At 44.2% G+C, this 13,151-nt stretch overlaps 1 protein-coding gene across 1 annotated transcript in view; it reads right to left on the bottom strand.

The window, feature by feature from the left end:
- Positions 1-13,151, bottom strand: part of LOC308300240 (potassium-transporting ATPase alpha chain 1-like) — a gene marked incomplete at both ends in the record, with an annotated part of 44,454 nt that overhangs the window by 412 nt on the left and 30,891 nt on the right. Inside the window, 10 exons of the mRNA XM_080744053.1 lie at positions 615-706; positions 1,524-1,625; positions 2,320-2,453; positions 3,626-3,771; positions 4,249-4,372; positions 5,354-5,508; positions 7,202-7,370; positions 9,264-9,414; positions 9,932-10,068; positions 11,584-11,759. Of these exons, the coding sequence (XP_080600179.1) occupies positions 615-706; positions 1,524-1,625; positions 2,320-2,453; positions 3,626-3,771; positions 4,249-4,372; positions 5,354-5,508; positions 7,202-7,370; positions 9,264-9,414; positions 9,932-10,068; positions 11,584-11,759 (1,386 nt within the window). The remainder of the gene's footprint in view (positions 1-614; positions 707-1,523; positions 1,626-2,319; positions 2,454-3,625; positions 3,772-4,248; positions 4,373-5,353; positions 5,509-7,201; positions 7,371-9,263; positions 9,415-9,931; positions 10,069-11,583; positions 11,760-13,151) is intronic.

The following is a 13,151-nucleotide window of genomic DNA, read 5'->3' as shown; positions in this document are numbered from 1 at the left end:
TATGAGCTCGAGCTACTAGAATATATTGAACAAATATCTTAGATCACTCATGTCATTTCTATTTAGTTTTATTGTAAATTCTAATTAATATTTAACATGCGTGATCTCAAAGCCAGTTTAATACTTAGCCTACTGTAGTTACTACGAAGTACTTAGTTATCCTTAATAGTTGCTCTAAAAGATCACGAGTCGTGCCGTGACGTGATGAGAGCTGGTAGATCTGCAAATTTATGGTGCACGACGCGATGCAATACAGTAGGCCTATAACAAGCCTTTAACAATGATTATTTCATTTCAAGCGTTTTTCCAACACATCTCCTATGGACGACTTGGGCTTAATGTTTGAGAACTTGGGGCCCGGGGCCCTTGCTGGCCAACTGGTCCGGGAGCATACCACTTAGGCATTTGCCACATAGGCATGGATGCCTAGTGGTGTCGCTGGTTCGATTCCTGATCTGGATCTAACGTGTGTTACCGGCTGATACCGACAATAAGCCACTCCTGACCTACTTGTTACTATTCAATAAAGGCATAGAAGCCCCAAAAAGAAATCTTTTAAAGGTTTGAGAACCACTGGACAGACGGAGGGACAGATGGATAGAATGTTCACTTACTTCCCGGGGCTCTCCTCACTCCCAGCTTCCTGATCTCATCATAGACGAAGATGAGGATTCCATAGGGAATAGGAATGAACCACCACTGGCCCCTGAACACACACACACACACACACACACACACACACACACACACACACACACACACACACACACACACACACACACACACACACACACACACACACACACACACACACACACACACACACACAATTCTTCAGTTCCAATTCACGTTGTCGGGTGGAAACCAAAACCTTCCTTTTTGTTATTATTTTAAAAACGATTTAAAAAAGTGAAAATATCTGATCTACAAGCAAAAAAAATGTGAATCTTGGAGAGGTTTCTGCCCAACAATATATATATTTTTAAAACTATTATTGTTTACTATCAGAACCGTCACAGCTTGTCCGTGTCTGTCTGTCCGGTCGTCCGGACTGATCACTGTGACATCACAGGTGACATCACAGTGATGTCAGATACTCAGAGCAGGGATCTCCATATAAGGGCATGAACAGGTGACATCACAGTGATGTCAGATACTCAGAGCAGGGATCTCCATATATGGGCATAAAAGGGATTCTGTTAGGGATCTCCATATATGGGCATAAAAGGGTTCGTATCCCAGATGATGCCCTTTTAGGAGAACCACACTAACAGAATCCATATATGGCCAAGACAGATGGCCAAGACAGATGGTCACTTTTCTCCCTTAGGCGTCTTACTGGTGTACAGTGTTGGTGGTGGGATTCCAAGAGGGGTCCCAGGCCAAATTAGTTATTATAGCATTAACCAATTTAACCACTTAAATCCTCAACTTGAATGCATGAAAGCCGAGGAGGGGGAGATAGTGAAGCACAAACAACAATGACAATGACCATTAAATAATGTATGTTAATAAAAGTCTACCTGATGGGCATAAAGTTGAAGATGTTGGGCATCCCAGGACAGTAACACAGCAAGTTACCCAGTAGCACCTGGAACACTATGGCACTCACCAGCACTTTGTTCCTACACATACACACGCACACGCACACACACAGACACACGCAACGCAAGGCTTTAATTATGGGGTACTTGCCAGGTGCGAGATTCAAAAAGTTCCGAAAAAGTACTAACTCAACAAACTGAACAGAACATATTTGAACCCCTTAATTAATCACTTTAGCCCTATATACTGTAGTTCAACATACAGTATGACACATAGCAAAAATAGGGCTCCAATGTACAAGCTCACAACAAGCTTGTTAGATCTGCGTTTTTTGATCTACTACTTTCAAAATTAAGATATTATTACAAATAATAATATATATACTGTTTAACTTTGGGACATTTGGGGAATTAGCCTTATTCACGGCCCGCCCACCTACTTCCGTTTCTCAGTTTTCCCCGGGTGCTGACTTCAATTTAGAAGGGGAAACTATACTGGACTTAAAGCCAACAAATCATTATTTCTAACAGTAAAGTAAATTATAGTGCTTTGTGCCGTTTAGTATCTTGTGTTCTTGATCATGCTAGCCGTATTTTATACTTTACTATTCGGAAATTGCATTAAATTTGCGATTTCTGTGCTAACTCCATAGGCTATGGTAGGATTTACCCCTTCAAAATGTGACTTCAGCACCCGTGGGATGCTTAGTGGGCGGGCCGTGAATTGGGCTAATTGACAGCAGGTTAAACATGGAGAAGCATCGATCATACTGACCTGAAAAAGCCTTGCTGGAACACAGAGAGACGGCGAGTCTTTCTGATGAGAACGTCAGAGATCTGACAGATCTCAATACTGACGAAAAACACTGTGTAGCAAGTATACTGCTGGTACAACCTCTGACTGAAGCTCTGCACGAGAGGAGAGGACAAAGATGAAGACAGTGTTGTGTGTGTGTATGTGTTCATGTACAGTATACACAACATACTCAGGCGTCACTGCCTATAGAGCAGGTTGAGATTTCGGGTCGAGACCCAAATGAGAGATTACATTATGGGTATTATCTGTCCCTCTGGGAGGGAATAGGGAATGGGAGAATTTGTGTGTACTGTGGGGCATGTACTGTATCTGTTGTACACCTGTTTTCTCAAATAAATAAAAAGAAGTCCACCCCAATAGACACAAAGGGCTCTATTTTTGATTGTCTTAAGTACCAGCTCTTATGCCTTAACTTAAAGGCCTGTCCACTGTCCATACTGTCTCCGACCACCAAACTTTTCGTCGGAGAGTTCCGACTTTCCGATGCCATTTTGTTTTTGAACCGGACCTTTCCGACGAAAGGTTCGGTGGTCGGTTACAGTATGGACAGGCCTTTAAGTTAAGGCATAAGAGCTGGTACTTAAGACCATATAGCTTCTCTTGCTTTTATCATGTTCACTGTCAGGGACGTGCTGGCCATTGGGAAAAGCGGGACAACTCCCGAATGGCCGGTTCATTCCCGGCCGGTCCAGGAAAAAATCCATTTAAAAGTCTTTTAAAAATCCATTAGGAAAAAATTAAAAATAAAATGTCGGCCTTCATTCCATTTTGGGGGCTGGGCGGCCAACAAAGTAAATCGTCACTGTCGGGCAGAAACCTTGTATCTCCAAGTTTCAAATGTATACATTTTTTCGCGAAGCAAAGCCCTGCTTCATCATATAAGGCCGTCGCAGAAAAGTAGTGAAAACAGCAGATCTACAAGCACACAACGCCTCGCGGTGCGAGGCGTTGTGTGCTTGTAGATCGGCTGTTTTCACTAGTTTAAATCTTTTTTAAAATGATAAATGCAAAACAAGCGGTTTTGGACATACAAGGTTTCCACCCGACAACGACGAAAACTCATGTAATTGGCCCACTGGCTTGTCACTTGTCATGATCTGAAATGGCAAATCTTTGAGTAGCAGCAGCGCTAGTGCGCAATGAGGGCCTCTCCAACTCTTTTTCCCGGGCTGAATCAGGGGCCCAGCACGTCCCTGTTCACTGTAGTCATGGCCCAAAGACTCCCTGGAGTACCAGTGGTATTTATGGTGTCTCTACTACTAACCCATTCCTGTCCATAACTGTCCTGCATGTCCTGGAGGTGAGTGTCCTCCCACCGAGCACGCAGACCGATGCACAGCAGAGGATACCAGCCCTCCTGGGCCATGGCGGCGAAGTAGTCTGTGAAGCCAGCGAATGACTGGATGGCTCCTACAGAGAGGGAGAGAGACACAGAGACACAGAGAGAGAGAGGAGACAGAGGGGAGAAGAGAAAGGAAAGAGACAGTCGGCAACTTCCTACACACACCTGTTCATTTAGAGATGTTAAATATAAATGTTAGATATGTTGTTTGTTATGTGATACAGACAGTGTTGTGGTTATATTATTGAGCGGTGCTCGTTGAAGGAGCTAAGCTCCAACATATCTGGATTTGTCCGGGACATGAAGCGTGGCCTACATCTGGCCTACATCTGGCCTACATCTGGCCTACATCTGGCCTACATCTTGGCACAAAGCGCTCAAAGTTTATTGTACGCCCAGGGTCACATTGGCCAAGCTTCGCTCCGCTCACGTCACACTAGCTGTGATTTATTTGTTTTTAGTATGTTCATTTGATTCACATAAACGTATAATAGCATCAAACAAACACACACACACAAATGCACACATGTACCGGTAGATCGTACCAATCTGGAAGTAGGAGTATACGGCCAGTGCTTCGTTGACCAGCCTATCACGTCGTGGGTTCCTGGGTTTCAGGTTCATGATGTCACTCTCGGCCTTCTCATAGGCCAGAGAGACAGACGGGTACTGTGACACACACAGGCAGGAAGACACAGCAATGAACAAAGCAATGAATACGAGACAGACAGGTCGATGGAGATGATTATCCTTCTGCATCCGTGCATTATAAAAGAGATAACACAAATAGTTCTTTAACGATTTTTAGGCCTGGGGACATTTGTACCAGACATGCAGCTTCCACCAAATGTCCAACTTCACAGTCTGAAACGGCTGCTTAAGGATAGTGTTTGCTCTGTCGGACAGCAGTGTTGCTCAGTTAAAATAGCAGACCTACAAGCTCACAACGCGATGCCCGTGCATCGCGTGGTGAGCTTGTAGGTCAGGTTTTTTTTAGGCGCAACACCGAACGGGGCATCATGCTGCATAGTGTCTGCTGCCCACAGACCTTCCTTTGTACACCACTGTTTCTCATCACCGTCCCAAAACTGTCAACTATACTTGATGAAATCTCAGTTCCTGTAGAACCCGGTCGATTCCTGTTACTAGACAGCCAGTGACTTCATCGTGACCTCAGATCAACTTACAAGTACATTGATATAAACACATGTAATGTTGTATGAGTTAATGAGTACATTACTGTACATACATACAACATACAGTGCAACATGTCCAAATGGAGCCTGGGGGCAAGTCATGCATGGTACGAGGTGCAGACTTTCTATGGAACTGCGGCTTCCAGTATAGTCTTGTGAAATTTCAGTTTCTGAGTGATTTTGATTCAAACTTTATTTTCATATTTATGAATTAATATTATAATAATATTCCTGGGCAGAGAGGCCATTTCTCAGTAGAATTTTGCAAGGATTCCTAATTTGTGGTGTTTCATTCTCAAGACGTGAAATACAGTATGTCTTATTTTATTATAATAATAATAACCTTTTCACACCTGATTACCTTTGGCTACACTGACATTTTGAACAAAAGACAACTCATTGGACAGTAAATGTACTGTAACTGCCTTTGTGATAGATGGATAGGTTTACTAACGATATCCGTGGCCAGCTCGATGAAGAGGATGGTGATGCAGCCCAGAGGAAGAGGCACGCTGCAGGTGATGTAGATGAGGTATGGAGTCAGCTCTGGAATGTTCTTGGTCAGCGTGTACGCTATGGACTTCTTCAGGTTGTCAAAGATCAGCCGACCTGACGATACATGCACACAATACGTACGCACGCACGCACGCGCACACACACACACACACACACACACACACACACACACCGTATTACTGTAAGTGATTCTAAAAAAAATGGTGACATGGGTGATGTTTTTTCATCCCACGATTTTGTAACCCATTTTTCACCCAGTGTCATTGTCTAATGTAATCCTGGGCTCTGCTCTCCCTCTGCCAACTTGGGGAGACAATGGAGTGACCTCATGCTTCCTCCTATGCATGAGGAGTCCAAGCCGCTTATTTCCACCTGACGGGGGAGTTTCCCCAGTTGGACGTGTGGAAGGAAGTAAGGAACACGTTATTCCAACCAGTTCCTTTCCCCTCCATCAAGAGCCCCGGCTGGCCAGTGGGAGGCAGTATAGAGACCAGGATTACTGCATGTTTTTTGTGAGGGTACCTACCCTAGGAGACACGGGGAGAACATGCAAACTCCACACAGAAAGGCCCCTTTGCCAATGGGCACTGCTGCGCCCACAGCACCCCCAGCGCCCACAGTGTCCCCGGCGGGAATCAAACCCAGGACCTTCGAGCCGTAAGGCGACAGCACTACTGACTGCGCCACCGTGCCCCCCAAATGTTTTTGGAGCGGTGAAAGCGCTCCCAATAGACAGGTATGTCCGTGGGTATGTGGGTGGGTGGGTGGGTGGCTGGCTGGGTGGCCGTGTCCGTAGCCTGGCAATACCTTGAGTGGCCACACACAACACACTAGTTAAAGGAGGGGCGCTGTTTTGTGCAGGCCAGGCACACTCACCACTCACTCACAGGCACAGTTTACTCACTCACTCACTCACTCACTCACTCACTCACTCACATAGGGTACAGCTGCTCAAATTCACCGCTCCACTTCGAACCGAGGTTTGATTTTTTATTTTTTTACGAGAAACAAAGAATGCCTGATTGCTGTTTGTGAAGTCTATGTTCATGTTGGGATCAGTAAAAAACTGCAGAGAAGTAAAGTTGTGGACAACCCATTCTTTGTCTGTGTAAGAAAACGATCCACCGCTTGTCCAGCTACATTTTGATATCGTTAGGAACCAAATGGACAGGTCTGTAACTCAGAGAGTGTACAAATTAGCTGTTGGCTAAGAGTCCATTTGGTTCCATTTGGGCACTCTCAGAGTTATGGCCAGGGGTCCGTGGCCTAATGTATGCCAAACTTGGGTCATTGAAATACAAGCGGTATAGGCCTCCCCCTGGCCAGCCGGGGCGCTTGATGGAGGGGAAAGGAACTGGTTGGAATAACGTGTTCCTTCCACGCGCTACGTCCATCCCGGGGAAATCCCCCCTGAAGGTGAAAAGAAACAACTTGGACTACTCATGCATTGAAGGAAACATGAGGACAGTCCGTTGTCTCCCCAGGCGTGGCAGAGGGAGAGCAGAGCCCAGGATTATGTAGGCAATTGGCACTGGGTGAAAAAGGGTTGCAAAATCGTGGGATAAAAATTATAAAAAAAAAAAAAAAAGAAATACAAGCGGTTGTTTGAGAAGTTTGAACCGAGCCAACAAAACTGCAATAAAACTTCAATTTCAAGGACCACCAAAAACTCCTCCTCTCTCCCCCTCTCTCCCTCTCTCTTTCTCACACGCATGCACGCACGCACGCACACACACACACACACACACGCACACACACACACACACGCACACACACACAAACACACCTTGTTCTACTCCAGTGACTATGGAAGCGAAGTTATCATCCAGCAGGATCATGTCCGCGGCGTTCTTTGCGGCGTCCGAGCCGGCGATGCCCATGGCGATGCCGATGTCAGCCTTCTTCAAGGCCGGGGAGTCGTTGACGCCGTCGCCCGTCACCGCCACGATGGAACCCTGGGAGGGGAGAGGACAGCGGCGCCACACCGCATCAAACGGAATGCAATGTCACACACCGCATCAAACAGAATGCAACATCATCATTTAGGCATGTTGAAGACATGCAACATCATCATTTAGGCATGTTGAAGACATGCAACATCATCATTTAGGCATGTTGAAGACATGCACACATTCATATTTTGGGCAGTACACATTATTGTGTATCATTATTTTATGCTTTAACTATTGAAAAATAGCAGCTATACAAGCTCACAGCGCGGCACTCGGTGCCGCACTGTGAGCTTGTATATCTGCTATTTTTCACTGGTTAAAGCATTCAATAAGTTTAGGCCTAAATGGGTTAAGCACCCTGTATGTGTATTGTGTGCATGTGCCTGTGTGTGCGTGCACGTGTGTGTGGTGCTAGGGATGGGACGTACATACATTTATTGTGAAAATGATCCTCAGTCGTGCACAGGGATCAATTCACCTTTTATTTGCCGAGCTGCATATTCGGTCCCATTTAAAGGTGATACACCATGAAAATTCACTTTTCCTATTTTAAAACCTTTTTTTGGGGTCCCACTAGCACCTTCTATCCTCACAAAGTCCCATTTCTGACCATTGTGTCTTTCTCTGGTTTTGGGAAGGTGGAGGTTAAAAGCATCCCACGGGTTCTCAAAACAGGCTGTCCAGATTTCTTTTTTTTTTCAAAAGCATCCCACGGGTTCTCAAAACAGGCTGTCCAGATTTCTCTTTTTTTCAAAAAGGGGGGGGGGGGGGGGTGCTCTGAGATCCATTCAAAAATGAGAGGCTCTCTATTCAGGAGTGGTAATTTAGCCTCAAACCTTTTGAAAAACGTTTTTGGGACATAAACAATATGACATAAATACTTTTGTTGTATCACCTTTAAACCCTCTATAATTGGTAAAACAACAGCGCTGCAACGCGTTGTGAGCTTGGAGGTTGGCTATTTTCATTACTTGATACCACATTAAACTAAGCATAATCAAGTGAATACTGGAGATGTGGCGTAGCAGCATGGATTTCTACACAGAGAGGGCAATTCTTTCAACACAAGATGCTGCATTCAAGATCAGGAGAGTTTGGACAAGGCCTTTGGGTATTGCATGGAAAGAGGGGGCATTTGCATTTGTTTCACCACAGTGAAAACTGCATTCATGGTCTGGAGAGGCAATATTTACAGATGGATAAAAGGGCGGTGGCTCAAGCCCCCTTTGATGTCTATGTGTGCACGTGCCTGGTCCCATCCCTAGGTTCCCAAACTTTTTTGTCTCAGGGCACTCCATAATTTTTTTTATTTTTTTTATCCGAGGCACCCCTACATTATAATTTTCACTCCCAGCACCTTATATTTATAGCATATCGTCGTTGTCAGGTGGAAACCTTTTATGTATGAGCTTGTAAATCACACTCGGCTGCGGCGCCGGAAGCTCAGTACAGCGTCTGCGCAATGCACTATGGGGCGTTGGAAACTCGTGGATAAAATGTACTAAATGTGGCGTTGTGTGCTTGTAGATCGGCTGTTTTCACTCGTTTTGTGCGACAGTCTTGTATGATGAAGCAGGGCTTTGCTTTACCAAAAGACGTACACATTTGAAACTTGGAGATACAAGGTTTCTGCCCAACAGTGACGATATCTTAGTGATTATGTTGTGAGGAAAACGTTGAGATAACAGCCATTTTGGTTAGAACTGACTGAAAATAACTGTACTTCAAGTTTAAAATGATACTAAATATTATTTCAAGTGTCCAAATGAATTCCAAATATTATCAAATTATCTCACGGCACCCCTGGACTGCCGTCGCGGCACCCCAGGGTGCCCCGTCACCCACTTTGAAAACCCCTGGCATAGTGTGTGCGTGCGTTTGTCTGAGTGTGTGTACCAGTCTCTGACAGCTCTCCACTATGATGAGTTTCTGCTGAGGAGAGGTTCTGGCGAACACCATCTCAGGATGGTTCCTCAGGGCCTCGTCCAGGTCCTCACTGGACATGTCCTTCAGCTGGCCTCCGCTTATCACACACGCACGCGCCTCCCTGCGTACATGCACACAAACGCACGCACGCACGCGCACACACACACACACACACACACACACACACACACACACACACACACACACACACACACACACACACACACACACACACACACACACACACACACACACACACACACACACACACACACACACGGTGCCATAGTTTTGTACCTTTTCTGTTTTATGTGTGTGTATGGAGTTAACATCACTCTAGTAGACTCCCAGGTGTGGTTATAGTATGCAAATGTATTCCCTGTGTATTTAACTGAAATACACTGATATAATGACATCATAATATCATCTCCTCCCCTTTTTACCAACATCTGTGGGTGTGGCAGCTTGCTCACCACATAAAAAACGTAATTTTAACACTTTCTGTACACCTTTTTGTAATCATAATCCCTGATGATTATGTTGTAGGAAGGGAGAAATCACGGCACCCCATCTTCAAAATCGCACATGGAAAGAGAAGAGAAGAGAAGAGAAGAGAAGAGAAGAGAAGAGAAGAGAACCTGGGGTTGACTTGTTCCACGGGGATGCGTTTCCTGGTGGCGATGTCTTCTACCGTCTCACTTCCCTCTGTGATGATACCCACGTTCGCCGCGATGGCCTTGGCTGTGATTGGATGATCTCCTGTCACCATGATAACCTGGCACACATTCAAAAACAATCTTACAACTTTAAATCAATCCAGATGTTGCTGAAAATAGCCACAATGTATCTTCATTTTATGTCACCAAAATGCATATCCTATATAGCCCTGCAAGATGATACATTCTAGAAAGACATCTAGAATGGCACAATACACAGTACACAGTACACAGTACACAGTGCACTCATTCATAAGCAGGCAAAACCTTTTACAATCTGCAAGCGTTACTTTACATTGATGTAGTATAATGTGTAATGTTGCCCCCATCTGGTCAAAAGCTGTAATGTCTAGGGCAGGAGTGATAGCAATATCCTATGTTGTGCTATGAGTGAGGGGGTGCAAATATCTATAATTTATGTGCATAAATACTGTACAAGCAAATACTCTTCTTTCTTTCTTTCTTTCTTTCTTTCTTTCTTTCTCTTTCATTATTTCAGTGGTTCTCAAAGTGGGGTCCGGGGACCCCGAGAGGTCCTTGAGGCCCCAGCTACATTTTGATATAAATTTAGTTAGGAGCCAAATGGACAGGTCTGTAACTCAGAGAGTGTACAAATGGACCTGTAAGCTGTTGGCTAAGAGTCCATTTGGTTCCATTTATGCACTCTCAGAGTAATGGCCGGGGGTCCGTGGCCTAATGTATGCCAAACTTGGTTCATTGAAATTAAAAAAAGGCTTCATTTAAACCACTTATAGAATCGTGTCAACATATTCAAAGACTTGCTGACAAATAGTCAAGATTTTTCAAGAATAGCAGATCCTTGTGAGCTTGTAGATCTGCTATGTTTTAATGGTTAAAGCATAAAATAATGGTTAAAGTAATAATGCCTAATGGGGTGCCCGCTGGCCTACCGGTCCAGGCGCATACAACATAGGCTCTGATGCATGACAGCGTGTCGCGGGTTCGAGTCCCGATCCCGACTACCTTTGCCGCGTGTCACTCCCCATCTCTCTCCCCGTTTCCTGTCAGTCTACTTAAAGGCATAAAAGCGTAATAATGCGTTCCAGGTCTAAATGGGTTAACCCAGGGGGCTTCAACACACAGGGGGTCTGGGACCCCTAGGGCGTCCTCAGAGTTACTACAGGGGGTCCTCCAAATGTTTGTGTGATAGGAACTTGTTTTTTTCCCCGCTTTCTTATATTAACCACTTGAACCCTAGCGTCCATGATCGGAGAACTTTAGCCAAAAATAGCAGATCTAAAAGCTCACAGTGAGCTTGTAGATCGGCTATTTTCGGCAAAGAGCTTTGGAGGGGGAAAAGAGCAACTAAATACAGTGAAAGGTCAAGTTTAAGTATTGACGGTTCAAGTGGTTAAATATCTGAAAACACACACATTAAAATGAATCCAAAATACACTGTTGATCGTGCTGTCAAACAATGAAACTACATCTATGAACAGATTGTGGGGGTCCCTGCTTCATCTCTCTCTCAGCTAAGGGGTCCTTGGCCTGAAAATGTTGAAGACCCCCATGGGTTAACCATTGCTTGCGTTCACTTGTCTCTCCCCTCTCACCCTGATCCCAGCGGTACGACACTTCATGACGGCGTCGGGCACGGTGGCTCGGGGAGGGTCGATCATGGAGATGAGGCCGGCGAAGCACAGGTTGGAGGTGGTGAAGTTCATCTCATCAGGATCAAAGCTGAAGCCCCGAGGAAACTCCTTCTCATTCAGATAGATGTGACAGAAACCTGCAGGGGAGGGGAGGGGACTCAGCTTCATTAAAGGACAACTTTGTTTTTTTACAACAAGGGTTCATATTCTAGATTGTAATTAGAGAAAAGAAAAAGTGGGTGTTAAAATGTTTTCATTTGCTTCGTTCTATTGTTTTATCGCGTTTACTGTGCTAAAATGTGGGGCATGCGTACGCATGGGGGCATGCATACAAGTGGCTAAATATGTCTTTTTAGACACAATAAGCCAGCAGTTTCTTTATTGCTATTTACAGTGACACTTCTAGCCCCCATAAGTCACATCCAACCATGAAAGGTTGCGTTGTATCTTGGGAATGGGCATATTCTGTGTAAAATTACATATTTAGCCACTTGTACACATGCCCCCAATCACTGAAAAATAAGAATCTCTAAAACAATAGAAAGAAGTACATGAAATAATTTTAACACTCATCTTGTATATATTCTTTAATTACAATCTAAAATATGAACCCTTGTTGTAAAAAACTAAAGTTGTCCTTTAAATCATTGACACACTAAATAATTGCAATAGAGGCCGCTACCCCCCTGCGTCACAGAGTAATTTCTTCCATTGAAAATATTTTACTTGGGTCTCAATAGCATTGTGGCATAAAAGAGGTTGTAGATCAGTAGAAGACAAAGACTTGTTCAGAGTTATGTGGTTATCTTTAGCCTAAAAGACTAAGACTAAAAGACTAAGACTAATCCAAAAATACCAAAAAGACTAAAAGACTTATAGACTAAGACTAAAATATTTTGATATTTAGTCAATTAAACTAGACTAGACAAAAAACATTTCAGAAGATTAAAACAAAATGGTGTGTTATTCAAAAGACTAAGACTAAAAACGTAACACTGCATATATACGTAGATCTCTGTATCTGTTAGCCCTTGTCCATTTTATGCCCATATATGGAGATCTCTGTATCTGTCCGTCCTATTCCCTTTTGTGCCCATATATGGAGATCACTGATGTCATCTGCCCAGCCCATTATGTTCCCCCTTTTGTGGCCATAAATGGAGCTGACTGATTTGTTTGCTAATGCCATGACAACACATTGAGGTTAGACAACACACACCATATTTGGGCGTAGCTGCATTGGGAGCTCCTTATATGGTTATAATGGCTGAGTCATGGTGACATCAGCGTGACGTCAAAGGTCCGTCCTCCGTCCTTTAAAATAAACTGACTGTCATTCAGAAACTCTTAGAGTTAGTTAAATTCTACTAACTAACCTCTAGTAATTAGTTTATGACCCTGTTTGACGGCAGTGCTCGGTGTGTGACATGTTTCACTGGACGTTACATCTGAGAGGAGGACCAAATGTCTCCCATTCTGCTGCTGTTGCAGTAGGACACAAGCTTTACCACTTTGGAGGGGAATACAAT

Source organism: Nannobrachium achirus (assembly GCF_963921795.1).
Source record: "Nannobrachium achirus genome assembly, chromosome: 2".
Taxonomy (NCBI): Eukaryota; Metazoa; Chordata; class Actinopteri; order Myctophiformes; family Myctophidae; genus Nannobrachium; species Nannobrachium achirus.
This window is presented reverse-complemented; position numbering and strand designations above follow the sequence as displayed.